The sequence below is a fragment of the Salvelinus fontinalis genome, chromosome 28 (assembly GCF_029448725.1).
Source record: "Salvelinus fontinalis isolate EN_2023a chromosome 28, ASM2944872v1, whole genome shotgun sequence".
NCBI classification, from domain to species: domain Eukaryota; kingdom Metazoa; phylum Chordata; class Actinopteri; order Salmoniformes; family Salmonidae; genus Salvelinus; species Salvelinus fontinalis.
In genome coordinates, this window is record NC_074692.1 from 3,697,569 (window position 1) to 3,721,584 (window position 24,016).

General features: G+C 46.5%; 1 protein-coding gene across 2 annotated transcripts in view; it reads right to left on the reverse strand.

Annotated features, from left to right (window-relative positions):
- adgrv1 (adhesion G protein-coupled receptor V1) overlaps nt 1–24,016 on the reverse strand; it is a 197,971-nt gene that overhangs the window by 136,232 nt on the left and 37,723 nt on the right. For both annotated transcript variants that reach the window (XM_055886148.1, XM_055886147.1), the window contains exons 4-21: nt 20,637–20,732; nt 19,527–19,631; nt 19,184–19,297; nt 14,150–14,718; nt 13,763–14,033; nt 11,966–12,295; nt 10,881–11,057; nt 10,228–10,451; nt 8,909–9,035; nt 8,522–8,707; nt 8,104–8,284; nt 7,720–7,883; nt 7,436–7,559; nt 6,991–7,251; nt 5,799–5,925; nt 5,206–5,423; nt 3,226–3,960; nt 805–1,178 (exon numbers count right to left, since the gene is read on the reverse strand). In XM_055886148.1, coding sequence (XP_055742123.1) covers nt 805–1,178; nt 3,226–3,960; nt 5,206–5,423; nt 5,799–5,925; nt 6,991–7,251; nt 7,436–7,559; nt 7,720–7,883; nt 8,104–8,284; nt 8,522–8,707; nt 8,909–9,035; nt 10,228–10,451; nt 10,881–11,057; nt 11,966–12,295; nt 13,763–14,033; nt 14,150–14,718; nt 19,184–19,297; nt 19,527–19,631; nt 20,637–20,732 — 4,383 coding nt within the window. The remainder of the gene's footprint in view (nt 1–804; nt 1,179–3,225; nt 3,961–5,205; nt 5,424–5,798; nt 5,926–6,990; nt 7,252–7,435; nt 7,560–7,719; nt 7,884–8,103; nt 8,285–8,521; nt 8,708–8,908; nt 9,036–10,227; nt 10,452–10,880; nt 11,058–11,965; nt 12,296–13,762; nt 14,034–14,149; nt 14,719–19,183; nt 19,298–19,526; nt 19,632–20,636; nt 20,733–24,016) is intronic.

A 24,016-nucleotide genomic window follows, 5' to 3' on the forward strand; every position in this document is an offset into this window, starting at 1 on the left:
ACTTGGAATTAAAAACAGAAAGATAATCATGTTGGACATTTTCATGTTTTCCACTGCAAGATACGGTAGTTCGTTACCAATTCAAGACTGACAACCACTCATTCCAAAAATGAACATTTGGGTTTGAGAAATACTTTTATGGACAGCCCTCCTCTAATAATTCCTGCACAGTCAAGATGTGATTTGCAGAGAGTCCACCCGATAGCCCCGCATGCCTCTGAGTCCCTTTGTCCCCTTGCAGCGTTAAGAGGGACCCTAGTTCTGATGGAATGCCATCCCCTGGTCTACCACCTATTGTGCTACCGGGACTCTAGTTCCATAGGAATGCCCTTAGCTGCTCTGCCATCTGTCGCTCTACCTGAGAGGAGCCATTAGACACCTGTATGCAATCTCCCTAAAGGGCAGAGAGCACACTTTCACCCAGCTGTAAACACTGGTTAAATATGCAGAAGGATATGCACTCACTAACAACTGCCTTCGATTACATGTCTTTCTAGGTAACAAAATATCCATACTCTCAGGAGACATGCTGGATCAAAGCCAGTTACAGAATGTGTGGATAATGTGCTTGTGTGGTCTCCATTCTACTCTGTGTTTCACATCACTGTTGCTGATGTGTCTGTCAAACTCAGGGACCGCCAGAGTTGGTAAACATGGTCTGTACATTTCATCTCAATCGTGTCAATGGCGTCTCATTTATACTGTAAATCATATACAGTGTGCGTGTGTGCGAGTGCTTTCGCGTGAGAGCGTGCATGTGCGTGCGTGCGTGTGTGCGTGCTCGTGAGTGTGTGCGGGTCTTACGTCTGGTATGCAGGCGCCGGTGAAGCCAAAGAAGCCGTTGGCGTTGTCGCTCTTCATCACCCGCAGGGTGGCGGTGGGGCGGGGGAGGGGGAGGCGCGCCCCCCCATGGGCCGCCACCAGCTGCAGGTAGAACAGCTCCTCCCCTTCCTCCTCCTTGTCGTCCCGCACCTCCACCACAAAGGCCTTCTGCCTCTCGCCCTGCCAGTACTGCAGGTAGCCGGAGATGTTCCTCAGGTCCATCTTGGCGGGCTGCGCGTGGACCTCGTGGATCTCCGAGCGGTTCAGTCTGCTGTGGTAGAGACGCAGGTCCTGCAGGAGGCCCGTGTAGCGCTGCTCTCCGTAGGGGTCCGAGCCGATCCGCACCGGAGCTGAACCTGCAACACAAACACAGGAGGCAGAATACACTCAGAGAAACATCAAACAGTGGGTGGTCATGCTGCTGTCAAAAAAAGCGAGGCTTTTTGTATACAGAGAAGCTGACAAGCAGGTACTGAACAGCGTATCCATTCCAGAATGGTTTCATGCTACCATGCTGACTTAAAAGGTGTAGAGCAATGTATTCCAAAGCCAAATCTGTCTTCATCTCTAACTCTGTGGAAAAAAGTGGGTACAGCGCATCATCAATAGGCCTATCGCTCCAGTGCCAATTATTAAACCATGAACTAGTTCAGAGGTCATTCCCTATGATGACCAACCTTACCGAGGGCTTGACCAGTACCCAGCAGAACACTGGACCAATTGAGAAAACTTGCGACGGTAACCCCTGACAAAGCCATCAGACACAGCAATAAAACACCGGTTGAGTTGACAAGGTCGGACGTGTCTGACGTTCGCATTTGTATCCCTTTGATTGAAGTTAACCAGAGACGATCTATCAACACAGATAGCCCCGTTATGTCTTCAGTTACTGAGGGGGGGAGAAAACCGCCGTCGGCTTTCTTCTGCCTGTAACAATGTCCACCAGTGCGGCGGCTAAGCGCTCGCTCAAGCATTGCAGAATCTCTGTACGTCTGAACAAAGGGAGAGGGGATGGGTGGAATGCATGGTTTTAAATAGACCCTCCCTGACCAGATGTGGGCCACAAGAGTGAGGAGAGGAGCAGGGTCCCACAGTGGTCACTCCCGGACCACCGGTGACGTCAGATTGTTGGGGAAGCCTCTGTCTGCTGAGAGTGAGACACCTCACGGGAACAGGCTCAGAGAGGCTAGACTTCATTGAAGTCACTGTAGTCGGAAAGTGTAAATTATACAATAACGCAATTGTAAGTATTATGACTTTTGCCTTTAAAGCTAGAATCCTTAAAGACGTCCTCCAGCGATTTTGAATGTTTCCTGTTGAAAATGATATCCCAAATATAAATACAGTACACACATGGTAAAGGGTATGTTTTGAGCAAAATATATATATATACACAGTACCAGTCAAAAGTTAGGACACACCTACTAATTCAAGGGCTTTTCTTGATTTTGTACTATTTTCTACATTGTAGAATAACAATGAACACATATGGAATCATGTAGTAACCAAAAAAAGTGTTAAACGAATCAAAATGTATTTTATATTTGAGATCCTTCAAAGTAGCCACCCTTTGCCTTGATGACAGCACACACACTTGGCATTCTCTCAACCAGCTTCGTGAGGAATTACTTTCCAAAAGTCTTGAAGGCGAACCCACAAATGCTGATGCTCCAGATACTCTACTAGTCTAAAGAAGGCCAGTTGTATTGCTTTTTTAAGCAGTACAATATATATACTGTATATATGTTTTTACACAACTGCAAACACAACTGCAAACTTCAAGGAGTATGGCACTCAAGGAGTTGGTTTGATGGTCAAATGTGATGTCATCATCATCCCCCCATGCTTTTAGAATAATAGATGAGCAAAAGAACAAAAGTGGAAAGCCCCTCCCCCCCACCCACTTGTGCCATATCATGACATGCTGTACCTGCACCTATTAAGATGTGCATTTTGTTAAGTAAATCAGATGTTAAATGAGGTTATAAGGAGACTGGAGGAGGACTTTAATTGAAACAATAACAAAGGAGTCACCCCGTCTGTGTTTTGGTAAAAAAGCTGAGGTATAGGCCTGGAGAAATATAACCACTCTTAACTTCAAAGACAGAGCTAGGGATGCAAGGACTGACCGTCCATGATATCAAAATGATAGTTTTAACCATGTTTCGAGGCTATACAGTGATTGTTTACATTTACATTGTTTACAAACACTGGCAGTAAAACAAGCTTGTATTTTCGGTTCTGATCGGGGTATGACTGTTGAAATAAACTCACGAGGCATTTGTAAGATACAAACCCATTCAGTCTGGAAGACTGTATCATTCATTTCTAAGTCCTAAAATAGATATACAGTGGCAACTAAGGATTCCAGCTTCAAGAGATAATGAAATGATTGGGACTCACCGTCAGTGATGGCCTCTCCTTTGAGACTCTTAATCCCTCTGGGCATAAGGTTGCCATTAAGGAAGAACTCAATAATCCCATCATCCACCGTGATCAGCACATGGAGCCACACGTTGTCCTCCACAAACCTCTCTGCCGTGGCCCGGGCCACCAGCGTGCTGTTGGCTCCCAAGGCTGTGTAGTACAGCATCACACTCACATGGGACTCGTTGGTCTGGACTTTCACCCCATAGTACAGCGTCCCGTTCCTGTTGCCCTTGGACACGATGAAGCCGTTGGTGTCCGGCCTGGAAACCAGCCAGGCTGAGAAAGTGAAGTTAGCAAGACTGCCAGGCCCTTCCTCTGGGCTGATAGTGCCGTAGGCACCCTGAAGGCCCGAGAAGAACCAGGCGTCGGTGCCTGAATGGTGCCTCCTGGAGTGGGGCCTGAGCTCCACCTCCTTTGGGAAGGAGGCGCTGAGGAGGAGGTCCTGCATGGGAGGGAGGCCGAGAGGGAAACGGACAGATACAATCTCCCAGGCAACCCGCACTTCCCCGAAGGTGCCCTGCTGCCGCAGGATGGTGAAGGAAGTGACATCCGACATGTCCTCTTCTGACAGGATGTCCTCAGCCACTTCCTGGTCCAGGTTGTCGACGGCGATGGCGAACACTCCAAAAGGGTCATCGTTAAAGGGGATCAGGACAGAGGCGTTGAGGGATGTATTAGCCAATCGGCCGCCCTCTCCGGGGTAACCACCTATGGAATATCACCGGACAGAAAATGGTCAATGCTTGGTATCAACAACATTTGTAACGTGACACAGAGTACTTTAGGAATAACCCATAACACCCCACTTCAACTGAGAGAACATAGGTAGCTTTAAGGCTCATATGTTGATGTTCTAGTCAAGAACATACTAAATCAAATCAAATTAGATCCAAGTTTAGCAGATGTTATAGCGGGTGCAGTGAAATGCTTATGTTACTAGCTAAAAATGTCAAACAAGTACACACATAATAATCAAAAACTTAAAAACAAGAAATCATTCATGTCCGGACGAATCCAGTTAACAACTATTGTATCAGTAATCCAAATGCAATCTATGCGTATACAAACCAGTAAGATAGAGTGCCTTCGGAAAGTATTCAGACCCCTTGACTTTTTCCACATTTTGTTACTTCATAGCCTTATTCTAACACTCAGGCGGTGTACACTGAGTGTACAAAACATTAAGGATACTTTCCATTCCCCCCCCCCCCCCCCCCCTTCCATGGGGATTCTGGCCCATGTTGACTCCAAGGCTTCCCACAGTTGTGTCAACTTGGCTGGATGTAATTTGGATGGTGGACAATTCTTGATAAATACACAGCAAACTGCAGCATTGCAGCTGGCACCGACTACCATAACCGTTCAAAGGCAATTACATTTTTTGTCTCGCCCATTCAACTTCTGAAGGGCACACATACACAATCCATGTCTCGATTGTCTCAAGACATAAAAATCCTTCTTTAAGCTGTCTCCTCCCCTTCATCTACACTGATTAAAGTGGATTTAACCAGTGACATCAATAAGAGATCATAGCTTTCACCTGAATTCACCTGGTCACTCTATGTCATGGATGTGTCCGTAATGTTTTGTAAACTCAGTGTTTATAGACAATATAACAAAAATGAAATGTACAGTAGTAGATATATTAGAATGAGCTATATGAAGAATAGAGTATATGAATACACAGTGTGAAAGACGGTCCAGTGTCTACTGTCTCTATATACATGGGACTGCAGCGTTTGGCTGTGTGCGTTTGTGTGCGTTTGTGAGTATGGGCGTATGCGTGCGTGTCAGTGTATGTGTGAGTACGGCGTCAGCGTGTATGTGAGCTTGTGTGTGCGCGTTGTGTGTGAGTGAGTCTGTTACTTACTACAGGAGTACTACTAGTTCAGTAGGTCAGTCCCACATCCCTCACCTGGTGCATATCTGCCTCACACTCACGCTTCCCCTTACCTGAGATGCGGATGAGCCTGAGGACGTAGAACTCGTTGAACTCGGGGAGTTTGTCTGAGATGGCCTCCAGGACGATGGGCTTGCTCTCCTCCCCTGTGGTGAAGGTGATGGAGCCCGAGGTGTTGGTGAACTCCTGACCAGGCTCCAGGGCTGTGTCATTGGCATAAAGACGCCAGAACACCGTCACGTTGCCAAAGTGGCCCCTGGCCCTGATAGCACTAGGAGACAAAGGGACTGTATGTGGGACTGAGGAAGAACCCGCAAGCATACAACTCAGGTCCTTAGAGGCGTGAATATATGCTGGTTCCTGTGTTTTCCTTCATAACAGGAAGTGATTAAGAGCTGAAAATCAAATGTGAGCACTTCCTTAGCAACCAATGACATTAGTGGACCAACGAAGTGCCAGGGAGAAGAGTGCCAACAGACATTACGGCCCCCGAGGTCCTGAATTGTCCCACACTGGATTAAATTATGACAACAGATGGTAGGATATTCAACTCAATAAGTTTATTAAGAGCTGCTAATCTATTCCAGAGGCTGGGTAAGCATGCGGGAAAGGTGTATGGTGTATTAAGGCTAGAGTTGGTCCTTACTAGAAGTTGTTGGTCTTGCCCTCTTCTACAGACCTCTCTGTGGATTCCAGGGAGAATATTCCGTTGGCCTCATCATTGGCCTCGATCACCACTGTCGCTGTGTCCGCACCATACACAACAGCGTCACCTGTCGCCACAAACACACACACACATGCTGCGTTTCAAGTCCAGCAGTTTTACATGCTTCCTAAGCATGTGGTCACTGAGCATATTTACGATGCCGGTTAAAACTCTATGTCCCTCGGTTGTTATTAAATAACAAATGACTGAACAAGAGAGAAACATGAAATGTCCTTCAAGTCAGTAAAATGTTCTTGTTTGAACTTAACATCTTGCTTGGTTTAAATAAAACACAGCATGTGCTTGTGCTTTTACAGGAGACACAGAGAGAGAGAGACAAACAGACGAGCTTGCTTTATAATACCCACATAGTATTGTCATGCTAAATATCATAACAAAAAGGAGACGGGTCTCATTACCATAGCACACAGTAACCACGGCAACCCAGCAGAGCGGGTCAGGGTTCTATATGCAGATGTCCGCCACGAAAAATAGTATAAGAGCCCTCTCTCGTTAACTAAGGCTTGCAGAGGAGCAGAGTGGGTTAACCCTTATTTTCACTCCAAGTAGTCCATGCACATACAGCCAGGCCAGGCAGCGGAGTGGAGTAGTGGACTGGGCTGGCGGGCTTTGTGCTGAAGCCTGCGGAGTGAGTCTGAGTTCGGTAATTAAGTTCCCCCACAGGCCCACCCGCTTTCATCCCTGTTTGTGTCACACAATACCGGGATTAGGAGGGCTTTTCAGGGTCACCAGTGTCAATGCTAATCAACTCAGTTGCTCACCAATGTACAGAAACAGCTGTCAAAGAGACTGGAGATACAGCTAGTAAACGAGGAAAACAGTCAACGTAACGAGGCTGGTTGTTTCGTACGACAGCTGTCTCTAAAATGACTTGACCAATATCTCTTTATGCTATTGTACTGAGAGCAGGACTTCGATTGGACAACCTTCCATACTACACAATGTGAGTAAGGCCAGGAGTTTTTCCTGACCACGTGACCTAACCAGGAACCATTCTGGAACCTAGCCATTGTTTAAAACTAGAGCTCAGAGTTTTTCCTGTTCAGGTCACGAGGTCAGGAGAAGTATCTCGTTCGTTTGAATACGTAGAAAACGTGGCAGCCTTACACACCTGTAGTGTTGTAGAGGATGACGTAGAAGGGTTCGTCAGTCTCAGGTGTGTCGTCCTCCTCCACAGCTACAGAGATGTTCTTCGACCATTCTCCCACACCGAACACGAGCACGGTGTCGTTACTCAGCGGGGCCAAGTCACCCAGTGACGTCCCGCCGTAGTCCACTCGATACATCACCGTGGCAACAAAGTCAGCCGGACCAGCCCTCAAAACAGTGAAGTTGGCCACACCCCCCTCCTGAAGCCTGACAACCACAGGCTCTGGAGGACAGAGAGACAGAGTATTACGTTGTCCTACGTCGACTGACCTAACCCCCACGCCACGTGACATAAACACAAGGTCACTTGATATGGCCACTCGATGTCTGCTAACACACAGCGGCGCTTGAAAAAACGCCCAATGCTTTACATAAAGCGTTAGGGAGCAAATCAAAGATATCTTTACCTGCAAAGTAAATCGGGTCATCGTTCTTGTTAATCTGCAAGCTTGCGTTGAGTATGTTCCCAAGTCTTGCTCCCCCTGTCACGTTTAGTAGTGTGATGGTGAAATGCTCTGTGTCCTCCGGGAGCTTATGTCGGAAACAAGATATTGTCAGGCAAAGATGAAGTATTGTGTAGAAAAGATAGCAGATACCATACAAACCATGACATTTTATTGACATAGATATTTATACACATGATGTAAAGGAGCAAAGGTCAAATACTGTAGCGTTTGAGAGATGGCTTTACCTCATCAGGTAGAGAGAAGAGGGTGAGGTTTTTCACATACTCCCCCTCAGCAAACACAACGTATCCCTGTATGGGGCTGACGTCAGCAGACATGTGGGGCTCTAGGACCCAGGACACAGACACCTTCCCGAAGTGACCCCTGTTCCTCACCACAGGATAGGCCACTGCCAAGGTGACCCACAACAGAACACAATATTTACAATATAATACACTCAATCCTATTCGTTTCTGTATAATCTCTCTACTGAATCTCATCTTCTACAGAATTAAAATGACTTAAAATATGATCACAAATGTTTTCCTGTTATTTTACTTTCTTTATACTGTATTGTCTTAAAGTACTGTCTAGTTTTTAGACACTGTTCCTCCACTGCGCCATTGTACCTGAGTGAGACTCGGAGCCTTTGCTCTCGTTGATGGCCTCTGCCACTCCAGACCGGCCGAACTCTATGACCCCGAAGGGGTCGTCATTCTTCCGCACCGTGATGTTGACCTCTCGGTGGTTGCCAAGGCGACTGGGTGGAGTGCTGTAGCTGCTGAGTACCATCGAGAACATCTCATCCAGCTACACACAGACACATACACACGGGCACTTTAACAGAACTGTCACACTGTAATTTGTGCACCGTGTTCTACAGGCAAACACATGTAAACGATCAAAACCAGCAAACTGATTTTGAACTTCAAAGGCATTGAAAACTGGAAACAGTAGGACCAGCGACACCCTCACAGTCAGGAGGGAGTGTCCAAGCCATACATACATGATGCCATAAAGGGGGGACAGACAGTAGTGTAGCTGTACCTCAGGGACCTCGTCAGGCCTTGCCACCAGTGCCACCAGCACCTCCCTCTCCCCGGGCTTAAACTCCAGGATGCCCGTGGCGCCGTAGAACTCGGCGTTGCCCGAGGGCATGAGGACATACCGCACCAGCTGTTTGAGCAACTGCCCCTGGGCCCTGATGACACGCAGCTCCACCGCCTCACCTTCCTATGAAGAAAAGGTCACAGGGCAAACCAGGACAAACTAGGGGTCAGAGGTGTTGCTGTTATTGATGTAGGTAATCAATTGAGAACACTTGGTAGTTTGCGAAAATGACCTGGTTGGTCAAGATGCTATTCAACATGCATCACAGTAGATGAAACAGATGAGCATCAACAGTCATGAGGCCTGGCTGTGTGCCAGACGTACGTTGATATACCAGGGTCCTCTGGAGAAGGGGGAGAACTCAAAGACTCCACCTGGGTCGTCGTTCTCCACAATGACAATCTCTCGACTGGTGAAGCCAGGCTTCAGGATCTGGTTCTCAACGTTAACCCTGCAACACAGAGGGGAACTCAGCGGCTAGACCAAAAAGGAACTCACAGGCCTTCATCTCAGTGGGAATGTGGGTTGTGGGGGAATTTTAAAACAGCCAGCGTGTATTGCTTGTAAAACAACAAGGAGATGCACTTCAAAGCTAACTTACCCTTCATTTAAAAACAGTGAATGAGTAAATTCCTTGTATTGTCTCATGTTCAGTATTGACCAGAGGCCCGTTGTTTGAGCTGCTCTGATTAACCGTGTCACTCAGTGGCCCCCTGAGTCTCTCTCTCTCACAGCAGGGGGGGGGGGGCTGTGTGTTCTGTCAGCCTGGCCCCTGATGAGCAGGGTGTGTGTGTGTGCGTGTGTGTGTGTGTGTGTGTGTGTGTGTGTGTGTGTGTGTGTGTGTGTGTGTGTGTGTGTGTGTGTGTACATGTGTGCGAGTGTGGCCACATAAAGGGTAAATGAAAAGCAGGGGCTGGACAGAGCAAAGCATACCAAACAAACACTTGAGTCCAACTCGCATCATGCATACAAACACTGATGTCTTTACAGGAGGGCATAAAGAATGGTTCAAATTAGGTGCAACACAAAGAAGATCCCTCCTTACTCCCCACACCCACGCTCCTTTCTTCCCAACGCACACCCCCACAAAACCACCCCAACAACACCCCTTTCCCATCAAACCGAAGGCCCAATAAATCCTAAAGTGGTCCCTTTTCCCCCTAGACAAAGTCGTGATTTAAAGCACACAAAGAGTCCAGGCTCACTCCACTCGCCACTTACCCGAAGTACACTACAAAGCGCGGAGTCTCCACCCTGCAGGAGGGGAGGGAGGGAGGGAGAGCCAATGTTCCCGTCACAGGTCATCGGTAACAGATGACAGGCAGGAATTGGAGTAGGGGTAGAAACAGGGCTAAGGGATAGGCTTTCCTTGTGACACCCTAGTCTCACTGCTCATATTAGCAATTATTTAAAAAAAATACTATTTCATTGCTTTAATCATTTTAAGCACAGCCAGGCATTGTTGTTAAGTAAATGAACAAGTGGACAGTACGCTACTGATTCAAATCCCAGGACATATGCCAACGGCGTGTGGTACCTCAACAGAGCATAATCAGACACAGGCACTTATTTACATTGCTACTGACTAACAGAATGAGAATCTGTTGGTCAACCAAAAGCTCCCCGGAGTTGCTGTCCAGTACCTGTCCAGAGTGAGGGATAGGGTCTCGTTGACCTCGGGGATATCATCAGCCATGACGGTGACGTTGATGACGGCGTCACTCTGTCCCGTCAGGAACACCACTGAGCCGCTCAGGGTTTCCAGGTCGTCAGTGGTGATGTCAGCCTGGTTGTCTCCGATTGGTCGAAGGCTCCAGAACACCACGGCCTTGCCGTCTGTCCCGTCCCGCCGCAGGCTGAGGGTCACCTGTGGGAGGAGGAAGAATATCCTATCCCTCAACCATCTGCAATCATACGAGACATTAGGAACAAACTGACTCGTAGGATTAGAAGCCTATCCATTATAAGCACTGAAGCTACGTTACATGAAACAAGACCTGCAAATTGCTGTTCAAACATACTGTAGTGATCATTCAACTGCAGTAATTACGACTTGAAAAACATTTCATTACGGTAAAGTCATCATTGTAACATCAAAGTAACATCCCCACGCATACAGTATCTCGAGCCAGATCATTCCAGAGTCACGGTACACTACACAGGTGTGCCATTGAGCATACAGAGGGTTAGCGTACTATGCTAACGTGTGTGTCATTGATAAAGAGAGATGGTTAGCGTAATAGCGTGCCATGCTAACATGTGTGCCACAGACGCAGACAGAGGATTAGCGCTGTACCGTGCTAGCGTTGGTGTCCTCAGGCTCATACACCACCACCGTGGTGTTACTGGTGAAGCCGATCTCCCCGTTGGCGATGTCGGGGGTGACTGTGAGGGTGAGGTTGAGCGCCCCTCCGAAGCGAGGACTCACAGACGGGATGGGAGGGCTGATGCTGACCAGGTCCACACTATCCAGCTGAAAGAGAGACAGCAATGATGACTAAGCACAAATCCCCCTATAGCCATCTTCCAATACATGACTCGTCTTTCATACCAGTAGGCCACATTTTTGTTGTGTTATCCAAATGGAAAAATGTCTTTAAAAAAAAGAAAAGAAATACATGACTCTCACATGGGCAGTATACTGTATAAGTACAGGTGTGGGTTTCATTCAGGTATTGTGGAGTTATTAGTTCATCAGGGAAGGAACAGAATGTTAAGCGGTAATGCAATGTTGCAGTTTTCTCTCAGGCATTCGTGTTCTATTGTGCAGTACTGTACCTCTTTACCCCTCCATGATTCCAAATAAACCGCTCTCTTAGCTTCACACTCTCACTACACTATGAATGACTTTCTCCAAAGACCTCTCAGCTTCTTCTTTGGGCTTTGTGTGTGTGTGCTTTTGCATGTGTGCGCGTGTGTGTGTGTGTGTGTGTGTGTGTGAGGGAGCAGTTTGGGACCCATTGAATGTGAAGGAGGTACTTCCATTTTGTGTTTGTTTTCAAGCGCTGCCTGATGAGGGCTGTTTGTTTGGATGCTTGGACAGATCCCATGGCAACAGGCCAGAGCACAGTTCTCAGGTCCAAGTCACTCACACATGCAAATGAGGGACCATGTATCTGGACAAGCTTGACAAAACTAAGAACCAACCAACATTTTCCTAAGCTGGAGCCGCTGACCACTTTCTAAAAACATTTGCATACAGTAGCACAGGTGAGCTACGTTCATTTAAGGTCTTCACACTCATTTAAATAAACGGATCTTCTTATCTACTGTATTTGAAACCTTGTATGAATTGTGTGTCCCCACTCCCTGTGACAGTGCTTCTATGACTGGGTCATTATTTGACCCAAAAGTGTTGCCGTCCGAGACCTCTGGCCCCACCTGGATGAGGAAGTGGGCTCCGTTCTGCAGGAAGGCGTCATTGCGGACGGGCAGGGTGAGTCTGGTCAGATCCTGGCCCTGAGAGAACAGCACGGTAGTAGAGCGGCTGCCGTTCAGCACCCCGTCCCGGGCCAGCCCGGGGTCCACGGGCCCCGCGGGGATGTAGAGGGCAGTGAGCGCTAGGGATACCTCCCCCAGGGTGCCCCCCTCCCGCAGAAAGCTAAGGGACAGGAAGCGTCCATCGGGCTGACTTTGGATGTTCTGGTTCTCCTCCGGATGGAAGCGGAACAGGCCGTACACGTCATCGCTGTCCTGGAGGTAGAACATCATCTGTGGAAGGAAGGAGGGAGGGAGAGGAAGGAGAGTGGGGAAAGGAGGAGAAATCATCAGACTCTGTGTCGTAAAGAAAGAACCCTGGGCTAATTTTAGAGATGCATCCTCTTTAATTAAATGGGCAAGAAAAGCTTTCATGAGCTTTTTTTACTAGGGCTTACTGTAGATGTTTGACCAGGACTCACGGCTGTCTGACAGGTTTTAAGTGTTGCATGCTTGCAGCATTTGGAGTGTGTGTTAAATTATTTGTATTCTCTTGACGGATGCATTGATTAACTACAAGCGTTGCGTTTTAAAGCTTATAAGCAGTGCTTAGTCAACTGCTGATACACACATGGCAGCAGATACCACACGCTGAGAGTCCAACCCCTGTGTCTGTGTGTGCGTGTGTGTGTGTTCTAATACATTAAACATAAACAAGGGTTGGATCTACCCACTCCTTTCACACATAGCCAAGATGGGAAGCTGTGACAAAGATGGCAATAATAAAGACTTTATACTGCCACACCCACACCCACACCCACACCCACACACACACACACACACACACACACACACACACACACACACACATACACACACACACACACATTTGTTTTACTATCATTGTGGAGACCAAATTAAATCCTATTTTCCCTAACCCCTAACCCTAACCACAAACCCTAATCCTAAACCTGACCCTCAGCCTTAACCCTAAGCCCAAAATAGCCTTTTTCCTTGTGACGACGGGTGAAAAGTCCCCACTTGTTCGAATCTTCCTTGATTTACTATCCTTGTGAGGACACAAGCATACCCCCACAGTTGTCTTTGTTTAGATTCATTCAACCACATTAAGGGAACACCCAGTGTGAAGTGACAGTATTAATAGGGTCTACTGTACAGGACCAGTGTGTGTGCCTAGTCTCCAGCCATCCACCCACCCACCCACCCACCCCCACACACACACACACACACACACACACACACACACACACACACACACACACACACACACACGACCACATCCTCTAGAGAGGAGGGGACTGCTCTCCAGATGTGTCTCCCACAAGTGCAGCCCTCCCCCGCAAACTTCCTCAGGAGGGCGTGGGTAGTAGACCTGCTCCCTCCCTCCCTCCCTCCCTCTCTGTCAGGCGCTGCCCTATGTTCGACATGGCACTAAGCTCCCAGGGTTGACAAGCAGCTTTCTGACTGTCTGTCCTTCTGTCTTCCCCAGCTTGAATTTGTAATTGTAAATAAACAACAACCAACACAGAGCTCCTCAAAACCAACAGCATCCACAACATGACAGAACTGAAAATAATATCTGGTTTAAATACTAGAAAACCTTATCTCTGTATACAAAACAAATTGTCAGCCTCTAGTATTAGAACTGAAACTTAAAATATAGATGGACCAATCAACCAATCCAATCAATCAACAGCAGCAGAATCCTAACCAATCATATCCTAGCCAGGCCAGACTGACCTCCATAGGCTCGTCCACTTCGGCCCCTCCCTGCACAGTGTCCGGCAGCAGTCGGAGGACAAAGGCCTCTGCTTCCTCTGGAAGCTCATCTGCTGTGATGTTCAAGGGCAAGACCGCGCTCATCTGACCCGCCGTCAACCACAGTGTGCCCGCCTCGGGGCTCAGGTCATCTGACACGGGCGAGCGGTCGCTGGAGTTCCGACTGATGGTCCAGTTGACAGAGACGTCACCGTAGTTACCGCCGTTCCTCACGATGGAGATACCGTCAAATCTTTTGGACAAGACAGGGCGGGGTTGTGAGAATAGCAGAGACACAGAAACAGTTGAGGTTCAATGTGTTTGGAAACGATCATGTTATAAGATGATACACTGATCAGTTTCACCAACCTGTCAGTCATATCCTCGTTGATACTGATTAGTTGGTTGAGGGGGCTGCCACTGATTGACAGGACCCCGTGGGGTTTATCATTGGGCTCGATGGTGACCAGGACGGCATTGGGCGGGATCAGCACGGCGTCTCCTCTCACCGTCTCCTCCAGCAGCACTACGTGGAACGACTCGGCAATCTCCGGCACCTCGTCATCGCTGACGTTGAAGAGAAGACGGGCCTCATAGACCCATGGGGGAAATGTCACCGTGCGCACCGCCTGCAGGTCCATGAAATCCACCGCCGGAGTGGCACTGCCCGCCCCGTCGCCGCTGACGACCACGTAGTCCACGGAGACCTCCGTGTCATCTGAGCCTACCAAGCGGCCGTGGTCGGCCAGGAGGCCGCGGGTTATGATCAGGGAGATGACCCCGGCGGTCTCGGCCACGGCCATCTGGGACTGGGAGAAGCGCAGGGGGCTGTCATTACGGCGGATCTTCAGCTCCACGCTGCTGCCATTGGGGTTGAGGACCGCCCCGCCTGCCACACCTGTCAGCCTGACAGTGAACACCTCGTCATCCTCAGGGATCTGAGGGAAATCACAATGGTTAAGTGAGTGTTACCATGGAAATAGTTTCACGTTTTAATGTCACATGCACAATTACAGTGAATTGCCTTTTTTGCGAGCTCTAACCTCAACAAATACAAACAATAACAAGATAGAAAGAAAACACACAAATTACAAAAATAAGAAATAAAAAGAACAAGGTCCGTTCCAGTAGCATATTTACAATGTGCAGTCACAACCTACCTATACCACTATATTCTCTTAATTAACCCTGAAATAACCCATCACCCCCACCCAAAATACCACCCACACCCAATACCCGTCCAACCTCTCTGACCCTGTCAAACAACCTCTCCCTTACTATATCATACATTTCACAACATAATAATACATGTTCAACCATTTCCTCTACCATACAGCCATTACACATTCCAGTACCATGTTTCCCTATCAATTTCAAAGAGGAATTTCGATCCCATATGCCCTGATCTCATTCTACGCAAGATAACTTCCCTTGTGTTTCCATTAAATCAAGTCAAATTGTATTAGTCACATGCGCCGAATACAACAGGTGTTCAACAGCACCTGTTGTATTCGGCGCATGTGACTAATAACATTTGACTTGATTTAATGGAAACACAAGGGAAGTTATGTTGTGTAGAATGAGATCAGGGCATATGGGATTGAATTCACCTTACAGGGAAATGCTTACTTACCAGCCCCTAACCGACAGTGCAGTTTCAAAAAATACGGGATAAGAATAAGAGATAAAAGTAACAAGTAATTAAAGAGGATCAGTAAAAAATAACAATATAGGTGCAGGTACAGTGTCAATGTGTGGGGGCACCGGTTAGGTAGAGTTCATTAAAGTGACTATGCATAGATGACAACAGAGAGTGGTATTGGTGTGGAGAGGGGGGGGGGGGGGGCAATGTGAATAGTCTGGTTAGCCATTTGATTAGCTGTTCAGGAGTCTTATGGCTTGGGGTAGAAGCTGTTTAGAAGCCTCTTGGACCTAGACTTGGCGCTCCGGTACTGCTTGCCGTGTGGTAGCAGAGAGAACAGTCTATGACTAGGGTGGCTGGAGTCTTTGACAATTTGTAGGGCCTTCCTCTGACACCGCCTGGTATAGAGGTCCTGGATGGCAGGAAGCTTGGCTCCAGTGATGTACTGGGCCGTTCGCAATACCCTCTGTAGTGCCTTGCAGTCGGAGGCCGAGCAGTTGCCATACCAGGCAGTGATGCAACCAGTCAGGATGCTCTCGATGGTGCAGCTGTAGAACCTTTTGAGGATCTGAGGAACCATGCCAAATCTTTTCATTCTCCTGAGGGGGAATAGGTGTTGTCGTGCCGGCTTCACAACTGTCTTGGTGTGCTTGGACCATGTTAGTGTGTTGGTAATGTGGACACCAAGGAACTTGAAGCTCTCAACCTGTTCCGCTGCAGCCCCGTCGACGAGAATGGGGATGGGCTCGGTCCCCTTTTTCCTGTTGTCAACAATCATCTCCTTTGTCTTGATCACGTTGAGGGATATGTTGTTGTCCTGGCACCACACGGCCAGGTCTCTGACCTCCTCTCTATAGGTTGTCTTGTTGTTGTCGGTGATCAGGCCTACCACTGTTGTGTCATCGGCAAATTTAATGATGGTGTTGGAGTTGTGCCTAGTTGTGCAGTCATGAGTGAACAAGGAATACAGGAGGGGGCTGAGCACGCACCCCTGAGGGGCCCCTGTGTTGAGGATCAGCGTGGCGGATGTGTTGTTACCTACCCTTACCACCTGGGGGCGGCCCGTCAGGAAGTCCAGGATCCAGTTGCAGAGGGAGGTGTTTAGTCCCAGGGTCCTTAGCTTATTGATGAGCTTTGAGGGCACTATGGTGTTGAACGCTGAGCTGTAGTCAATGAATAGCATTCTCACATAGGTGTTCCTTTTGTCCAGGTGGGAAAGGGCAGTGTGGAGTGCAATAGAGACTGCATTATCTGTGGATCTGTTGGGGCGGTATGCAAATTGGACCGTTTCTGGGATGATGGTGTTGAAGTGAGCCATGACCAGCCTTTCAAAGCACTTCCTGGCTACAGACGTGAGTGCTATGGGTTGGTAGTCATTTAGGCAGGTTACCACAGTGTTCTTGGGCACAGGCACTATGGTGGTCTGCTTAAAACATGTTGGTATTACAGACTCGGACAGGGAGAGGCTGAAAACGTCAGTGAAGACACTTGCTAGTTGGTCAGCGCATGCTCGCAGAACACGTCCTGGTAATTCGTCTGGCCCTGCGGCCTTGTGAATGTTGACCTGTCAAAAGGTCTTACTCACATCAGCTGCGGAGAGTGTGAACACACAGTCTTCCGGTACAGCTGGTGCTCTCATGCATGTTTCAGTGTTATTTGCCTCGAAGCGAGCATAGAAGTAGTTTAGCTCGTCCGGTAGGCTCATGTCACTGGGCAGCTCTCGGCTGTGCTTACCTTTGTAGTCTGTAATGGTTTGCAGGCCCTGCACCATCCAATGAGCGTCAGAGCCATTGTAATACGATTTGATCTTAGTCCTGTATTGATGCTTTGCCTGTTTGATGGTTTGTCGGAGGGCATAGTGGGATTTCTTATAAGCTTCCAGTCCCGCTCCTTGAAAGCGGCAGCTTTAGCCTTTAGCTCAGTGCGGATGCTGCCTGTAATCCATGGTTTCTGGTTCGGGTATGTACGTACGATCACTGTGGGGACGATGTCATCTATGCACTTATTGATGAAGCCAATGACTGATGTGATGTACTACTTAATGCCATTGGAGGAATCCCGGAGCATATTCCAGTCTGTGCTAGCAAAACAGTCCTGTAGCTTAGCATCTGCTTCATCTGACCACTTTTTTATTGATCTAGTCACTGGTGTTTCCTGCTTTAATTGTTGCTTGTAAGCAGGAATCAGGAGGATAGAATTATGGTCAGATTTGCCAAATGGAGGGCGAGGTAGAGCTTTGTATGCGCCTCTGTGTGTGGAGTAAAGGTGGTACAGAGTTTTTTCCCCCTTTGGTTGCACATTTAACATGCTGATAGAAATTTGTTAAAACAGATTTAAGTTTCTCTGCATTAAAGCATTTTCCTATGGCGGAATACAGCCCATTCAATGCTGTCTTAGTGACAGCATTGAATGGGGTGGTATGTAAACAGCTACGAAAAATACAGATGAAAACTAGGTAGATAGTGTGGTCTACAGCTTATCATGAGATACTCTACCTCAGGCGAGCAATAGCTAGAGACTTCCTTAGATGTTGTGCACCAGCTGTTAATTACAAAAATACATAGTCCGCCACCCTTTGTGTTACCAGACGCTGCTGTTCTATCCTGCCGGTACATCGTATAACCAGCCAGTTGTACGTTGATAGTGTCGTCGTTCAGCCATGACTCCGTGAAGCATAATATACAACAGTTTTGAATGTCCCGTTGGTGGTTTAATCTTCCGCGTAGGTCATCTATTATATTCTCCAAAGATTGCCCATTTGCTAGCAGAATGAAAGGAAGTGGGGGTTTATTCGATCTCCGCCGAATTCTCAGAAGGCACCTCTGACCTCCGGACCCGTTTTCTCCGCCTCCTCTTCACGCAAATCACGGGGATTTGGGCCTGTTCCCGAGAAAGCAGTATATCGTTCGCGTCACCCTCGTCAGACTCGTTAAATTAAAAAAAAAGGATTCTGCCAGTCCGTGGTGAGTAATCGCAGTCCTGATGTCCAGAAGTTATTTTCGGTCATAAGAGACGGTAGCGGCAACATTATGTACAAAATAAGTAAAAAAATAAGTAACAAACAAAGCAAATATACAAACAAAAAACACAATCGGTTGGGGACACGTAAAACGTCTGCCTTTTTCTCCGGCAGATACAATACTTTTCGTTGTATGCTGTATGCGAGGGCATGCGGTACAAATCACATTACTGTGGAAGCACCTCCTCTAAGAATATGAATTTAGCTGTTTGAGAAGGTTTGAATCCGAAGCAACCTGCCTACACATAGTTTGAAGTATAATACCAACATAGTTACTGTAGTAGGTCAAAGCTGTGTGCTGGAACACCTTGGTAGAGCATGGGTGGTATAGGCATTGTGGTGCTTATGTGAATTTCAGACCAATGCCTATTCTCTCTTAAAACATCATTTTTTGATTTTAATATTTATAGGGGTAAGGTGACTAAGCATCAGGATATATGATAAACAGAGTAGCAGCAGTGCATATGATTATGAGATCATTCATAAGGTGAATGCACCAATTTGTAAGTCGCTCTGGATAAGAGCGTCTGCTAAATGACTTAAATGTAAATGTAAATGTAGATATACTAGATACATTAGGTACATAATATGGGAATATATAGTGTTGTTTAAATAGTTTACTGATATGTAACTCTGGGTTTTCTTAGCCTGCAAAAGAAAGATGATCGATGTGTTTGATGTGAAGCTGTCTGGTAAAAGGTGTAAGTGATAGCATACAGAAGGGGTGGAGAGGACAGGGTACCTGGTCATCCTGGATGAGGATGCTAAATACCACCAAAGCTCGTCCAGGTGGAATGGTGATGTTCCCCCGGTCTGGACTGAGGTCCTCCAGGGCAGGGTTAGGGCCTTCCGAGATCTGCCCGTGTAGAAACCACAACAAATTGCTCACATATTGTCATCAGAATGACAGGAATACGTTTATCTTAAAAGTGTGTATCTGCATGTGTGTGTGTGTGTGGTGTGTGTCATAAGTAGACCGGGTGACAGATAGACATCCATACTAAAATGCAACCGGCCTAATGATCTGACATGACCTAACCAAAGGGAGGTCAAACAGGGATCAGTTACTGTTACAGTGACCTCACCTCAAAGTTGACCGTCACTGTCCCATACGTCCCCTTCTCTCTGACCAGGCTGAGAGGCACATACTGGTTCCTCCCTCTAGGCTCATCCACAATGATCTGTTCAGTCTGGAAGAGAGAGAGAGAGAGAGAGAGAGAGAGAGAGAGAGAGAGAGAGAGAGAGAGAGAGAGAGAGAGAGAGAGAGAGAGAGAGAGAGAGAGAGAGAGAGAGAGAGAGAGAGAGAGAGAGAGAGAGAGAGAGAGAGAGAGGAGAGAGAGGAGAGAGAGAGAGAGAGAGAGAGAGAGAGAGAGAGAGAGAGAGAGAGGAGAGAGAGAGAGAGAGAGAGAGAGAGAGAGAGAGAGAGAGAGAGAGAGAGAGAGAGAGAGAGAGAGAGAGAGAGAGAGAGGAGAGGAGAGAGAGAGAGAGAGAGAGAGAGAGAGAGAGAGAGAGAGAGAGAGAGAGAGAGAGAGAGGAGAGACGAGAGAGAGAGAGAGAGAGAGAGAGAGAGAGAGAGAGACGAGAGGAGAGAGAGAGAGAGAGAGAGAGAGAGAGAGAGAGAGAGAGAGAGAGTTAACATTGTCTTTAGTGATTATGAAATTAATTAGTTCCTCTTCACAAGACCACATGATGATTATATTGACTATAAAACTAAACAAAAACATGTTTCAGAATCGTAATTCCGGAGGCAGAGAGTCCTCCATTGATTTCCAAGAAGCAAAATAATGATCCCGAATAAGACCCTAAGGGGGATGCAGGCAGGACCCAATACTATGGTTACCATAGTAACTCTCAAAACTCCCACTGACAAGTTAATCCTAGGAGCAAACTGCAGCCTTTGTGGTTGTGCTGCCCCTGGCAATCCCAGACCCCTCCTGCACAACCATCTGCATGGATACCCTCTGTGGCATTTGACCCCCACCCTTGCCCCACCCCTCCCCTGTCCAAAGCTTAATTTCCTTATCCTGACTGTGGCTAAAGCCTTCCCTCTCAATCTAACATGGTACGTACTGTAGTAGGTAGCCGAACCTGGGATTCGCTTTACATTCAATGACGGTTCAAACGGAACTGGTTGATTGGAATGTAGGCCTATGCTATAAGCAAGAATCAACACCAGACAGATAGATGTTTCTTACAGAGTTGAAGGAGATGATTCCGAAGGCATTGTCATTGGACAGGATGGTGATGGTGGCTCTGTTGGGCGTCCCGAGTCTCACGCCATTGGAGGAGCTCTGAAAGAAGAGAAAGGATGAGAAATCCATAGTTCCATCCCCTTATCAGGCACACAAACAGTATCATATCCCTTTTATACGAAGACAGAAATGTGCCATCTTTTACCGTGCCATCTTCTTTGTACCACTTTACATCTGAAAGGTGAAGCCAGTAACAAAGCCGGTACATTCACGAGGCTTCACCTAAATGCTTTGAATGCATTTATGCTCTCCGTGTAAATGTGTGTAGTTCTAACGTTGAGCTGTTCTTGTCTATTGTCACAGAAATGCCTTGGCGTTAAGCCTGGGGGAGCACACAAGCACATCTGCCACTTCATCTTTTTGTATTGTACTTTGACAGGTAAATATTTAAAGGAGCCTTATAATTAGCGAATAAATGACGGGTTAATATGTATATGTTTCTAACTTAGACCACAAATCTGTCTTCAGACCAAATAACTGATGGGGAGTTTGAAAGCAAAGCGCGATGGTGAGATCACATTGGCTGATAAATTGACACACTGAAAACATCCAAACGAGTAAACAACACTTGATGATCAGCCATTGATTCATTTTTTTGTGAAGAAGGTGGTTTAACGGTGGCACCACATTTTCAAGTGCGTGCGATGTCTGTAACCACTCGACATTGGTAAACTAGGGGATTTCTTTGTGTATATTCAATGGATTTATTCAAATAGCCCACCCATATCGGCACACCCCTTCTCCCACCCCTCACCGATGCCGGCTGTGCACGGGGATGTATAAAAGGCGTATACCCACAAGAAAGTGGTAAAAATGGGAGTGTTTCAAAAGGGGTCATATACTATAAACATTGCCAGATTTTGTTACTGGTCACCTACCGTCAATTCTGTCTGAAATAGGTATCACACAAACACTCTCACTGCATGGAAAGCAGAGTTTTTGGGTGAAATCGGATCAACTATATTCCCGTGAAATTTGAGGTGCACGGTCGTGGTGGGAACTTCCCAATCATTCCTGCACACTCCCACACATCCCCGAACACGGATACGCATGATACGGGAATGTCTAGGATAGCACGTTTCTGGAAATGTTCGGACTATGCACGACACGTACATTTTTCAACGGCTGCAGGCGGGGAAATCCCTATTTCGTCAGGTAGTGGAAGAGAAGCCCAGTGAAGAGAAACCCATTCCCCTTGTCTTCATATTTTATCTGTTTTCCAGTTTGTAACATTTATAAGAATGGTTTCGTTTTCAAAATCTAGCGAAAACATGTTTATCTAAACTGTTATGAGTTTTCTGGTTATTTTGATGTATCAAGTGTTTTGAACGAGAGAAAAACGAGTGAGCTACCTAAGCTAGCTAACTTTGTATGTAACTAAATCAATGAGTACAAGATCGTGTCTCGGATTATTTTTATTTCTGTTATAAATATTTTGGCTGTTTATTTATTTTTTATTTATTTTTTTACAAAGGATGACTGTATTTACATGTGTAAATATGAACCATGCAAATTACAGTTGAAGTCGGAAGTTTACATACAACTTAGCCACATTTAAACTCAGTTTTTCACAATTCCTGACCTTTAATCCAAGTAAATATTCCCTGTTTTAGGTCAGATAGAATCACCACTTCATTATAAGAATGTGAAATGTCTGAATAATAGTAGAGAGAATGATTTATTTCAGCTTTTATTTCTTTCATCACATTCCCAGTGGGTCAGAAGTGTTCATACACTCAATTAGAATTTGGTAACATTGCCTTTAAATTGTTTAACTTGGGTCAAATGTTTTGGGTAGCCTTCCACAAGCTTCCCACAATAAGTTGAGTGAATTTTGTCCTAGTCCTCCTGACAGAGCTGGTGTAACTGAGTCAGGTTTGTAGGCCTCCTTGCTCGCACATGCTTTTTCAGTTCTGCCCACAAATTTTCTATAGGATTGAGGTCAGGGCTTTGTGATGGCCACTCCAATACCTTGACTTTGTTGTCCTTAAGCCATTTTGCCACAACTTTGGAAGTATGCTTGGGGTCATTGTCCATTTGGAAGACCCATTTGCGACCAAGCTTTAACTTCCTGACTGATGTCTTGAGATGTTGCATCAATATATCCACATAATTTTCCTGCCTCATGTTGCAGTCTATGTGTGAAGTGCACCAGTCCCTCCTGCAGCAAAGCACCCCCACAACATGATGCTGCCACACCCGTGCTTCATGGGATGGTGTTCTTCGGCCTGCAAGCCTCCCCCTTTTTCCTCCAAACATAACGATGGTCATTATGGCTAAACAGCTCTATTTTTGTTTCATCAGACCAGAGAACAATTCTCCAAAAAGTACGATCTTTGTCCACATGTGCAGTTGCAAACCATAGTCTGGGATTTTTATGGCGGTTTTGGAGCAGTGGCTTCTTCCTTGCTGAGCGGCCTTTCAGGTTATGTCGATATAGGACTCGTTTTACTGTGGATATAGATACTTTTGTACCGGTTTCCTCCATCATCTTCACAAGGTCCTTTGCTGTTGTTCTGGGATTGATTTTCACTTTTCGCACCAAAGTATGTTCATCTCTAGGAGACAGAATGCGTCTCCTTCCTGAGCGGTATGATGGCTGCGTGGTCCTATGGTGTTTATACTTGCGTACTATTGTTTGAACAGATGAACGTGGTACCTTCAGGCATTTGGAAATTGCTCCCAAGGATGAACCAGACTTGTGGACGTTTTTTTCTGAGGTCTTGGCTAAGAGGCACTGAGTTTGAAGGTAAGTCTTGAAATACATCCACAGGTACATCTCCAATTCACTCAAATTATGTCTAGTAGACGATCAGAGGCTTCTAAAGCCATGACATTGTTTTCTGGAATTTTCCAAGCTGTTTAAAGGCACAGTCAACTTAGTGTATGTAAACCTCTGACCCACTGGAATTGTGATACAGTGAGTTATAAGTGAAATAATCTGTCTGTAAACAATTGTTGGAAACATTACTTGTCATGCACAAAGTAGATTTGTAGACTTGCCAAAACTATAGTTTGTTAACAAGAATTTACACATTTGTGGAGTGGTTGTAAAACGAGTTAATGACTCCAAACTAAGTGTATGTAAACTTCTGACTTCAATTGTATATGTATTTTAAAAGTTGAATTTTCATATAAATTGTATCTAACGGTCCCAATGCTAATTGCTAACCACTAGCGTTATCTAGCGCAGTGGTAGGTGATAGCTAGCCTACCATTTCACTCTACTAGCTAGCTTATGTTGTTGTTAGCTAGCTGTTCATGGGGTATTGCCACATTTAATACACAAGGCTCTTCTATAGTTTATGTGTACAATTAGCACT